The 12,641-nt window shown below is 51.6% G+C and overlaps 1 protein-coding gene across 3 annotated transcripts in view; it reads right to left on the reverse strand.

Moving 5' to 3' along the window:
* PAPLN (papilin, proteoglycan like sulfated glycoprotein) overlaps nucleotides 1–12,641 on the reverse strand; it is a 49,695-nt gene that overhangs the window by 9,065 nt on the left and 27,989 nt on the right. For all 3 annotated transcript variants that reach the window (XM_017528717.2, XM_017528715.2, XM_017528716.2), the window contains 6 exons: nucleotides 5,059–5,139; nucleotides 4,575–4,851; nucleotides 3,293–3,413; nucleotides 2,838–2,976; nucleotides 1,319–1,793; nucleotides 409–546 (listed from right to left, as the gene is read on the reverse strand). In XM_017528717.2, coding sequence (XP_017384206.1) covers nucleotides 409–546; nucleotides 1,319–1,793; nucleotides 2,838–2,976; nucleotides 3,293–3,413; nucleotides 4,575–4,851; nucleotides 5,059–5,139 — 1,231 coding nt within the window. The remainder of the gene's footprint in view (nucleotides 1–408; nucleotides 547–1,318; nucleotides 1,794–2,837; nucleotides 2,977–3,292; nucleotides 3,414–4,574; nucleotides 4,852–5,058; nucleotides 5,140–12,641) is intronic.

The raw sequence follows: 12,641 nt of genomic DNA on the forward strand, positions 1-12,641 counted from the left end.
GGGGGGCTGTGAAACACCTGTCAAGGGAGGTGGGGGGGCTGTGACACAGCTGTCAGGGGAGGTGGGGGGGGTCTGTGACACACCTGTCAGGGGAGGTGGGGGGGGTCTGTGACACACCTGTCAGGGGAGGTGGGGGGGGTCTGTGACACACCTGTCAGGGGAGGTGGGAGGGGTCTGTGACACACCTGTCAGGGGAGGTGGGAGGGGTCTGTGACATACCTGTCAGGGGAGGTGGGGGTGCTGTGACACACCTGTCAGGGGAGGTGGGGGGTGTCTGTGACACACCTGTCAGGGGAGGTGGGGGGCTCTGACACCTGTCAGGGGAGGTGGGGGTGCTGTGACACACCTGTCAGGGGAGGTGGGGGGCTGTCACACACCTGTCGGGGAGGTAGGGAGGCTATCACACACCTGTCAGAGGAGATGGGCTGGCCATCTTTCTGCCAGGCAGCCTGGAATTCTGGGGCAGTGTCATCTGGGCAGGAGAGCCGCACCAACTGTCCCAGAGCCGCCTGCACCAAGGAGGGCTCTGTACCTGCCAAGCTAATCCTGGAGAGATGGGAAGTAAGAGCTGCTGACTGGCTTAGCGTCAGGCCCATAACCACCCTAAGCGGTGTGTTCCAGGACAGACAGGGTGGGTCACAGGCACTTTCAGGGGCTAGAGGGTCCCTGTGGGAGGCAGAACCCTAGAAGCCCATGAATTCAGGATCCACCCTCCCCAACCTACCTCTGACTCCCCCGCATCACTGCCTCAGCCTGTTCTATGGTGGCAACAAGGCAGGTACAAAGCCCAGGGGATGGGGAGAGGCCGGGAGGGATGGCACACACCAGGTTCCCATGGGGGCTAAACTACACACTCGGCCCATGTGGAACATAATGTTTTAAATCTTCCCAAATCCCTCATTACTATGACCCAGTCCCAAGAGTAATCTTGAACAGAACCCACACCTGTGAAATATACGGGGCAGGAGATAATGTTGCCATTTTACAGATCAAGAAACTGAGGCTTAGAGAAGTTGGGTGATTTGCCAATGGCCATGAAGCCAGTAATCTTTTCCAGCCAGACAGACCACATAGTGGTGCTATCTGGTGGAGAATCCCGAGCCACCATCTATTAGACATCAGAGGAGACTCAAGTCTCTGAAGCCTCAGCTACTCCATCTGTAGAATGACGGCAATAAGGCCCACCAAGAAGGGATCTTGGGAGACACAAGTTATGGATGGGGAGGGAGGGACAGCTGGCTTCAGGGCGTTAGCTCCAACTGGCTGGCTCCTGGCCTCGGTGTCCTGACCCCCCCTACCTGGGGAAGGCGGGGCTCACCTGTAGGAGGAGCTATGGAAGGGTGGCACTGGCCATCCAGCATCTCCGCCCAGTCCAGGGACCCTGGCCTCAAGCTCCTGCTCCCGAGGCCATTCTCCAAAGGCCTGCCTGTGGGGGACCTCCCCTGGCCCAGGATTTTGGTCTTGCCGCCAGAGACCACCAGAAGGCCAGGGCTTTCTCTGCACCACAGCCCCTGTCCTGTGCTGGCTGGGTTCCTGCTGGCCTGCAGGACTGCTGCCACCACCATCTGTGTGGGTGCTCTGGCCAGAGGCCCCAGGCTGGGGATGGCGGGGCCCGTGGAGAGGCTGGCAGCTGTTCATGCAGTCTTGCTCCGAAGCAAAGTTATTGGCATTGCCATGACACCCACCATACCAGAAGCGGTTACATCGGCCCACAGAGGCGACGAAGTACCAGCGGGCAGCCCAGTCTGCACAAGAGCCATGGGCGCTGGGCAGCAGGCACCGCACGGGATAGGCTGTGGGACACAGGTGGGTATATGTCACTGAGGTGTCCAGTACTCAGGCTGCACCTCCATCCCCTCAGCCTCCTACGAAGGAAGCAGGCCCTTCCCCATTTATAAAGCACATCTACACCCCTGCCTGGGGGCCTGACTTTGTCCTGGGATGCAGGCCAATTCCTCCAGAGCCTGTCCACTGTGCAGACCTGGCCCAGGCTGGTGCCACAGCAACCTTCGCCCGCACAGCCAGAGCCACCAGGAGGTCAGGGCCAGGGCTCTCTGGGCTGGCTCCCTTGGACACTTGGCCTTCCCTGACACCAGACCGCAAGCAAAGTGAGACCAGAGGTGGCCCTGCCTGCTTAGCTTGTGAGAGGGACACAGGCCTGAGCCACCCAGGGGCTGTCAAGATGCCCAGCAAGGGCCTGCCCTTGTCCCCAGGACCCTGCACTGACTGGCCTCTGAGCCCACCTCCAGCACCCAGCCTGCCATTCCAACAGCCCTCGCCAACATGGCCTGACACATCTCTCCACGTTTAGACATGACCATGGGTGCCCAGCCTCCTGCCAGCCCTGGCCACAGCCCTGGTCTGGCTTTTGAGGACCTCAGGATGGTTCCCAGCAGCTCTGCTCATTCATCCTGGGCTGCAGCCTCAAAGTCCTCCCTGCCTTCACCCTCCCTCCAGCACTCAACTCCTGCTACACCCACATCCCAGGCAGGGGCAGGGCGCCCCTGCCCATCCCAGCACTAACTGCCCTGCACCGGCTCTGCCTCAGAAGGGGCTGACTCCCAAGCACGAGACTGGCCTCCCAGCCCCTTGGGATCCCCACCACCCACCTTCCCCAGTTCCCAGAAGCAGCCAGAAGCCCACAGGTTCAAACTGCTGGATGCAAGAACACTTTGGCACTGCCCTCTGGCCTGGCACCTAGCAGGCGCTCAATAAATGTTTGTGGAAGAAATGAATGACTGACTGAGCCCGTAGGAAGGTCTTCGGCTCTGGGTGGGTGCTGGGGGAATGGTGGGAGCAGAGTCTACCATTGGGAAGGAGAAGGGGCGTCCACTCACCATGACTAGGCTGGCCCACACAGCCTTCCCCAAGGGGACCAGCTGCAGAGGCCACGTTGTCATAGCAACAGCCAAACTGGGAGCCCCGGCACTCAGTGGGCTCATTCTGCTGGGCCTGGGGCCGGTGGGTATGGTGGACCTGGGGAGGAAGCCCATGATTTGGAAGTTGGAACTGGGTCTGGCCATTGTTAGGGACTCTGGGCTGTCACGGGGAGGATGGCAGGAAGGAAGAGGGACCAGAACCCCAGCCCAGGGGAGACCAGACGCCAGGAGAATGTGGGATGAACCCCCTGCTCCAGCCCAGGCCCGTCTTTGGAACCCAGTGCCCCTCAGAGGATGCCCCAGGCCAGCAGGTTTGCAGGGATCTCCTTTCTCCAAGGCCAAAGTGGCAAAGATCCTGGGTCACACTGACACTGAGCAGCCTCCTGCTCCCCTCACACAGGCCAGACACTTACTGTAGAAGCCACTGCCCTTGACCTGGGCCTGCTCCCAGCGCTGTCTCCACTGTATGACCTCGTGCAACCAGCGTGATGGGGCCCCTCAGCAACAGATACGCCATCAGGGCAGCACCCGTACCTAGGCAGACATCGCACAGCCCCTCACTGCCCCGCGTGTCCCCATGCTCCCTGCATCCCAGGACCCAGGATCTGAGGCTCCCCATGGTGGGGTCTGACTGGGAGGAACTGAGGGGGGAGAGGACGTGTCCCAGCAGGCAGGGCGGGCCATTTTGTGTGCCGCAATCTCTGCCTACATCCACCAACTCTTAGCGGCTACCAGGGAGGGCAACCGTAACACAAGCAGTGGCTGCGCTCCTCATACCTGGCAGAGCCTCAACTGCACAGCCCACAAAACCAAGAAGGGGGACGTTCATCCAAGCCTGAACAAATGTCAGTTCATAGCGGGGGTTACAAAACAGAAGCAGACGGGAGACGGGGCGCAAGAGGGGGTTCAAAGGAACCCACCATTTACTTCACACTCACCCACCAGGTGCCAGGAGGCAAAGTGAAAGGAGGGAGGGTGCCCGGCACCCTCTCTGTGCCAGGCACGCTGTGATGCACTTCACCCTCACAGGAACCCCATCATCATCATCATTATTCCCAGTTCTCAGAGGAGGAAGCCAAGATGAGAGGCTAAGTCACGTGGCCCAAGTCACCAGCACACGGCCAGTGAGAGGCTGAGCTGGGAACTGCCCCCAGGCTACTGGCCATAAAGTCTGGGCACATAAGCACCCAGTCTCTGAGAGAGAGAGTACACTGGGGATTCATCCAGGGCAGGCCACAGAAGAAGGAGGGGCAGAGTGAGGGCACCTGGCGGGAGCAGAATGACTTGGACCCAATCCACGGCGGGAGTGGCCAGGGCTATTAGGAAGATTGTGGGGAGCTGGTTGGCCTGGCCAGCCTTTACTGTGGGTTCCCCGAGCCTGGTTAGATTTGAGAGCTAGAATCACACCCAGCGCCTTCCCCACGTCTCAGGCTGTGTATCCACAGGCTGACACTCTGTGGCAAGGTAGGCATTTGTGTCCCCACTCAGCACATCAGGAAGCTCAGCCACAGAAAGCCAAGTCCCCAAGATCTCACGCTCCGGGCAGCCCGGGGAGGAAAGCGTGGGCGTGTATTCCTGAGCTCTGTGCACCCACCCCAGCCCCACCCCACTTCTGAGCAGAGATGTTGGCCCACCCATGGGGCCCCCGCTTTCCTCTTTGACAGGGGAGGAGGAAGAACTATCTCCAGCACCTACCTGCTCTGCTGACAGGGGGCTGTGGGGCAGCCTTGCCACTGTGGCCCGAGAGACACTGTGTGGCCATCGGGGCAGCAGCCATGAGGACTGTGTCTGCAGTCATGGGGCCCTGAGCCAGACCGCAGGGGTTGCTGGAATGAGGACTGCTGCAGAGAGGGAGCAGGGCCCAGGGCTGACAGGTGGGTGCCCTGGTCACCTCTGGGATCACCTCGTTCTCCCCTGGGGTCACCCCGGGCTGAGGGGTGCTCCTGGGCTGCCCACCACTGGCCTCTGGAGTCTAGAAAGAAGAGGAAGCAAAAGACACACTGCATCCACTGGCTCCTCCCCTACAGCCCTGTCCACCTTGGACCCACCTTCCTCCATCCCCTGGACCCTTCTCCCCTCCCCCATGGCTGCACCCAGCCGTGACCTCCACCCCCATGCACCATCCACTCAGACACAAAGACTACAGGGCTCTGAGTGGGGGCTGAGACCAAGCTCTCACCTGAGGCAGGGGACTCCCGACGGCCCAAAGGCATCTGGGGGCTGTTGGCGGGGTTGTGCACATCCTGCATGCTGGGGTCTTCTGCACGGAGCCGGGAGGTCCACATGAGGTGCAGAGGGAGGAGGAGAGGATGCACCTGAGCTGTGACCAGCCCTGCCCAGCACTGGCTTCTACCCCACCACCCAGGCAGGGCCCAGGAACCCAAGAAAACACAAGGGAGAAAGAGCACCACTCGGGATTTCAAAAAATGCCCTGCCGCTCTTCAGAAGTCTCCAGTTACACAGAAAATGCTCATCCTTTTTGAGATATCTGTCGCCCAGGCTGAAATGCAGTAGTGTGATCACAGCTCACTAAAGCCTCAACCTCTTGGGCTCGAGTGATCCTCCCGCCTCAGCCCCCTGAGTAGCTGGGACAACTCTTTTTTTGTAGAGATAGGGTCTTCCTATATTGCCCAGGCTTGTCTCAACCTCCCAGGCTCAAGTGATCCTCCCACCTCAGCCTACCAAAATCCTGGGATTACAGGTGTGAACCACTGCACCTGGCCCAAAATGCTGATCTTACATGTTCAGCAAAAAGTACCAGATATAAAATGTGCATGTGTTATGATCATAGCCATATAAAACAAAAAACTAAACATACTTTTGAAAAAAACTGGATTGATGAAAGGCAAGCAATCCAATTAAAAAGTCAGCATTTCTCCAAAGAAGATATACAAATGGTCAACAAACACGTGAAATGAGGCTCAACATCATTAGTCAGCAGGGAAATGCAAATCAAAACCGCACCGAGGTACTGCTTCCCACCCACTAGGATGTATATGATCAAAGAGATTGAAATAGTACACTAAATACCACCAGCCTGTACACTTTAGAAGGTTAACTGAATGTTATGAATTTCACCTCCATAAAAAATTCCATATTTTTTAAAAATTGGATTAATAGATGAAGGGGCCAGGCGAGGGGGCTCACACCTGTAATCCCAGCACTTTGGGAGGCCAAGGCGATGGATCCACGAGGTCAGGAGATCAAGACCATCCTGGCCAACATGGTGAAACCTCGTCTTTACTAAAATACAAAAAATTAGCCGGGCATGATGGCGCATGCCTGTAGTCCCAGCTACTTGGGAGGCTGAGGCAGGAGAATCGCTTGAGCCCTGGAGGCGGAGGTTGCAGTGAGCTGAGATCACACCACTGCCCTCCAGCCTTGTGACAGACTGAAACTCTGTCTCAAATTTTTAAAAAAAAAAAAAAAAAAAAGAAGGATTAGAAAGAGATTAGATAATGGGCCAGGCACGGGCTCACACCTGTAATCCCGGCACTTTGGGGAGGCCGAGGTGAGCAGATGACTTGAGGTCACGAGTTCAAGGCCAGCCTGGCCACCATGGTAAAACCCCATCTCTACTAAAAATACAAAAATTAGCCAGGCACAGTAGCATACGCCTGTAATCCTAGCTACTCGGGAGGCTGAGGCAGGAGAATCGCTTGATCCTGGAAGGCAGAGGTTGCAGTGAACCAAGGTGGCACAACTGCACTCCAGCCTGGGTGACAGAGTGAGACTAGGTCTTGAAGAAGAAAAAAGAAGAAAGAAGAAAAAGGAAGGAAGGAGAAGAAGAAAGAGAAGGAGGAGGAAAAGGAGAAGGAGAAGAAGAAGAAAGAGACTAGATAATAAAAACACAAATTTAACAAAATATTAGTTGTGTAATTGAGATGGTGGGTACGTGGCTGTTCACTATGCATTTCTTTCAACTTTTTGGCATGTTTAAAGTTTTTATCATATCGTCCAACTTGTACATTTACAAAAAATCATTGGGCCATTAGAATAGGTGGTTTTTATGGTATATGGATTTAAGCAACCTCCCTAAAATTTTTAAAAAGATTTTTCATCACAAAATATTGTTGGAAAATGCAAATGGATGAGTAGATAAAATAAGGACAATAAGAATTTTTTTGGCCAGGCGTGGTGGCTCCCACCTGTAATCCCAGCACTTTGGGAAGCCGAGGTGAGTGGATGGCTTGAGGTCAGGAGTTCGAGACCAGCCTGGACAATATGGAGAAACCCCATCTCTACCAAAAATACAAATATTAGCTGGGCGTGGTAGCAAGCACCTGTAATCCCAGCTACTCCAGAGACTGAGGCAGGAGAATTGCTCAAACCTGAGAGGCAGAGGTTGTAGTGAGCCGAGATTATGCCACTGCACTCCAGCCTGGGTGACAGAGCAAGACTGTCTCAAAACAAAAAAATAAATAAAAGCTTGTAGGACATACCCCAAAATAATGCTCATAGTGAAAGCTGCTCTGAGAGCTTCGGAGGCAGGGTGCCCTTCCCTTCTATTTGTGTTTTTCAAATTTTCCAAAGTAAGCATATTACTATATAATGGAATAAAATTATAAAGAATAAAATAAGTGGGCCAGGCACAGTGGCTCACACCTGTAATCCCAGCACTTTGAGAGGCTAAGGTGGATCACCTGAGCCCAGGAGATCAAGACCAGCCTGGGCAACATAACAAGAGCCCATCTCAACAAAAAATCAAAAAATTAGCTGGCACGGTAGCCTGTGCCTGTGGTCTCAACTACACAGGAGGCTGGTGTGGGAGGGTCACTTGAGCTCAGAAGGTGGAGGCTGCAGTGAGCTTTAATTGTATCATTGCACTGCAGCCTAGGCAACAGCGTGAGACCCTGTCTTAAATAAATAAATAAAATTAAAATAAATGATTATTCCATTCCCACATGGACTACATCTTGCCAATCCCCAGAAATGTTTATTTATTTACTTTTATCTTTTTATTTAGTTATCTTTTTGAGATAGAATCTTGCTCTGTTGCCCAGGCTGGAGTGCAATGGCGTGATCTCAGCTCACTGTAACCTCCACCTCCTAGGTCCAAGTGATTCTCCTGCCTCAGCCTCCCGAGTAGCTGGGATTACAGGCACCTACCACTACAACTGGCTAATTTTTGTATTTTTAGTGGAGATGGGTTGCACAATGTTGGCCAGGCTGGTCTCGAACTCCTGACCTCAGGTGATCCACCTGCCTCGGCCTCCCAAAGTGCTGTGATTACAGGCGTAAGCCACCACATCCGGCCTTAATTTCATTTATCACAGCCAGGCCAAAACCTGGAACGAGGCTGACTTGAATTCTTCCCCAGATCTGACATCACCTACAGACAAGCCTCACATTTCTCTGGCTCTGCATTCACAGTCCCCAATCTGGGAATTTCTGCCTGTTGTCCCTCTATCACCTCAATTTTTTTTTTTTTAAACTGAGTCTCACTGTCGCCCAGGCTGGAGTGCAATGGCACGATCTTGGCTCACTGCAACCTCCACCTCGCAGGTTCAAGCAGCTCTCCTGCCTCAGCGTCCTGAGTAGCTGGGATTACAGGTGCTCATCACCACATCCAGCTAATTTTTGTATTTTTAGTAGAAATGGGGTTTCACCATGTTAGTCAAGCTGGTCTCAAACCCCTGACCTCATGATCCACCCACCTTGGCCTCCCAAAGTGCTGGGATTACAGGTGTGAGCCACTGTGCCCAGCCTTATCACTTCAATTTTAAGGCATCTCTGCCAAGCCCATCTTCTCTTCCATTTCTTCAGGCTTAATTCTGAGTCCGGGGTCCCTCCTTGCCCACCCCCTGGTTCCCAGGCCCCTTCATTCCCACCACCCCTCTAGCCCTTGGATTCCTGCAGTCTGCTCCCACGGATTCCTGTCTCCACTTCCGTCTGACCCTCAGGCACGGCCAAATTTATCCTCCTAAATACTGTCATGGTGTCACTCTCTAGCTCCATAACTTTTACTGGCTCCCCTGGGCCTGTTAAACACAGTCTAAAGCCTGAGGCCTCAATCCCTCCAGTAGCCACCCTAGCCCTAAGAGTGTCACCCGTGAACAGAACTCCCATCTCCACCCCTACACCCTGGACTAAGGGCTGGTTCTGGGAGCCCCTACTGGTCTCAGAGCTACTGAATGTGGCTATAGCAACTGAAGGGAATAACTGAAGGGAATATGCCGACCTCCTTTTTCAAATGCAAATTTTATGAAATCTGAACACAGGTCAAGTATTCTGGTGAAAATTTAGCCTCTGCAATGAGATGTGCTGCAAGTATAAACTACACATGGGGCATCAAAGATTTAGTTTTAAAAAATCTTATAAGCCAGAGATGATGGCTCACACCTGTAATCCCAGCCCTTTGGGAGCTAAGGCAGCAAACCTGAGGTCGGGAGTTCGAGACCAACCCGACCAACATGGCGAAGCCCCATCTCTACTAAAAATACAAAATTAGCCGGACATGGTGGTGCATGCCTGCAATTCCAGCTACTCTGGAGGCTAAGGCAGGAGAATCGCTTGAACACAGGAGGCAGAGGTTGCGGTGAGCTGAGATCGTGCCACTGCACTCCAGCCTGGGCAACAAGAATGAAACTCCGTCTCAAAAAAAAATCTTGTAAAAGAGAATGTATAATATCTCACAATTTTATACTGATTACATATTGAAAATATTTATATGGGTTAAATAAAATATATTTTTAAATATAAATTCACCTGTTTCCTTTTATTTTTGTTTTTGAGGTAGTATCTCACTCTGTTGCCCAGGCTGGACTCCAACTCCTGGCCTCCCACCTCAGCCTCCTGAGTAGCTGGGATTACAGGCATAAGCCACTCTGCTCAGCTATCTTTTCACATTTTTAATGTGACTCTAAAAAGATCTGAAATGAAGCCAGGCACACTGGCACACACCTGTAGCCCCAGATATTGTGAGGCTGGGGCAGGAGGATTGCTTGAGCCTAGGAATTCCAGACCAGCCTGGGCAACAGAGTGAGACCCTGTCTCAACAACAACAACAACAAAGCAAAATGAAAAACATTTTGAAACGACATACATGATCTGCATTCTACTTCTACTGGAGAACACTTCTCTTGAATCAAGAAAGAAGAGGAGGCAGAAAATATACTGGGGTGTCCACTTGGAAGCTTACCCTTTAATGGGCCTCCTCATCAAAACTTTACCCCCCCCAACCACTCCCCTTCCTCCCAGGCACATGCCAGTACGTACCATGGCATTAGTTACAGTACCAAAAACACCAACTCACCTAAACTCTAAATTACTACCCATCGTGAACTTCAGTGGAACCCCTAGAAATCATGAGACTGAAAAACGTTCACACGCAGAATAACACAAAGGGGAAGAACAGACACAGAGTTACATGTACATTATGGGGAAATACACTAGATACTAATTCCATTAATAGATGGGATAAAGGAGAATTTTTTTTTTTTTTTTTTTTTGAGACAGAGTCCTCCTGGGTTCAAGCAATTCTCCTGCCTCAGCCTCCTGAGTAGCTGGGATTACAGGCACGCGCCACCATGCCCAGCTAATTTTTTGTAGTTTTAGTAGAGGCGGGGTTTCACCATGTTGACCAGGATGGTCTCGATCTCTTGACCTTGTGATCCACCCGCCTCGGCCTCCCAAAGTGCTGGGATTACAAGCGTGAGCCACCGCGCCCGGCGATAAAGGAGAATTTTAATTTTTTTTATTATATACTACTTTTCTAATCTCTCCAAAATTTCCACAATGAGCATACACTACTTGTATAATTATAAGAATAGCAGCCACTGACACCACCAGCATCCACACACATCTGGGGGCCTAGGAGTCAATCCACCTCACCCACCACCACGGGTGCCCACATACCATCCTTGGGCCTGAGATCATGCTGGCCCCATTCACTGTAGCTGGTACCTGCACACATCATTGGGGAACCTGAGGACAGGCTCACCAATGCTGCCAGCCCCTGCAGACATCATATGGGGATCAGGAGAACAGTCCATTCTATCCACCACTTCTGGTTCCTACACACACCATTCAGGGGCCTGAGGACAGGACCACCCTATCCCCTGTCACCACTACTGGTGCCAGGCACCAGTCTAACTAATGTCCCCATCCTAAAAAAAGCTTCACCACAGCCTCCAATAACAACCAGTCTAAGTCACTGAGGGACTCATAGACACAAGTGACACTGATTACAGCCAAAGAGATCACAGAGACTATAATACTGAACCCACCCAGAATCAAAGCCAAAGCATCCTACCCAACCAATGCTATAGATATATCTATAGGAAAAAATATTTCCCTCCAAAATCAATTGATAAATCTGAAAAAAGTGACTGTTACACCAGATGTGCAGATATTAATGTAAGGACACAAAAAAACACAAAAGAGCAAGGAAACATGACACCTCCAAAGGAACACAATCATTCTGCAGTAATGGATCCCAAAGAAAGTAAAATGTATGAAATGCCTGAAAAAGAATTCAAAACAATGAGGCCGGGTGTGGCAGCTCACACCTGTAATCCCAGCACCTTGGGAGGCCGAGGCAGGCAGATCATGAGGTCAGGAGATCGAGACCATCCTGGCCAACGTGGTGAAACCCCATCTCTCCTAATTTTTGTATTTTTATACAAAAATTAGCCAGGTATGGTGGCACATGCCTGTAGTCCCAGCTACTCAGGAGGCTGAGGCAGGAGAATCGCTTGAACCTGGGAGGCAGAGGTTGCAGTGAGCCGAGATTGTGCCACTGCACTCCAGCCTGGATCCATCTCAAAAGAAAAGAAACAATGGGCCAGATGCAGTGGCTCATGCCTGTAATCTCAGCACTTTGGGAGGCTGAGGCGGGCAAATCATGAGGTCAGGAGTTTGAGACCAGCCTGGCCAACATGGTGAAACCCCATCTCTACTAAAAATACAAAAAATTAGCTGGGTGTAGTGGTGGGCATCTATAATCCCAGCTACTTGGGAGGCTGAGGCAGTAGAATCTCTTGAACCTGGGAGGTGGAGGTTGCAGTGAGCCAAGATAACACCACTGCACTCCAGCCCAGGCAACAGAGTGAGACTCCAAAAAAAAAGAAAAAGAATTCAAAACAATGACATTAAGGCAGCATGCTCCCTATACCATGCCCTGCTCTGCCTACTCTGCATATCTGCTGTGCCCACCATTGCTGCAATTCAGCAGCTGGAAGGATGATGGCACACAGTGGAAGGTAAAGGCTTTGATGAATACATGAAGGAACTAGGAGTGGGAATAACTCTGCAATAAATGGATGCAATGGCCAGGCCAAATAGTGTCATCTTATGATAGCAAAAACTTCATCATGTGAAGCAGGTCATCTTGAAAATAACAGTCTTCTTGTGGCCTGGAAGAGAAGTCTGAAGAAACTATGGCTAATGGCAGAAAAACCCAGTCTGTCTGCAGCTTTACAGATAATAATGCATTGGTTCAACAACAAGAACAGGATTGGAAGAAAAGCAAAGTAACAGGAAAACTGAAAGATAGGAAATTAGTGGTAGATTGTGTCATGAACAATCAATGTCACCTGTACTCAGATCTATGAAAAAGTGGAACAAAAATTCCATCATCCTTTGGGACAGGTATTAGTTACAATGATGAACAATTCATTTCAATAAGCAAATCTCCATATCGTTTCTATTATTTATTACTATGTTCAATTATTTTTATCACAAACATTTTACATGCAACTATTTCAAACTGTTGGTTTAATTGGGATCATCCCTTTAGTTCATTAAGAAATGTGTTTGTGC

Source organism: Cebus imitator, unplaced genomic scaffold, assembly GCF_001604975.1.
Source record: "Cebus imitator isolate Cc_AM_T3 unplaced genomic scaffold, Cebus_imitator-1.0 Scaffold54, whole genome shotgun sequence".
In the NCBI taxonomy this organism is placed as follows: Eukaryota; Metazoa; Chordata; class Mammalia; order Primates; family Cebidae; genus Cebus; species Cebus imitator.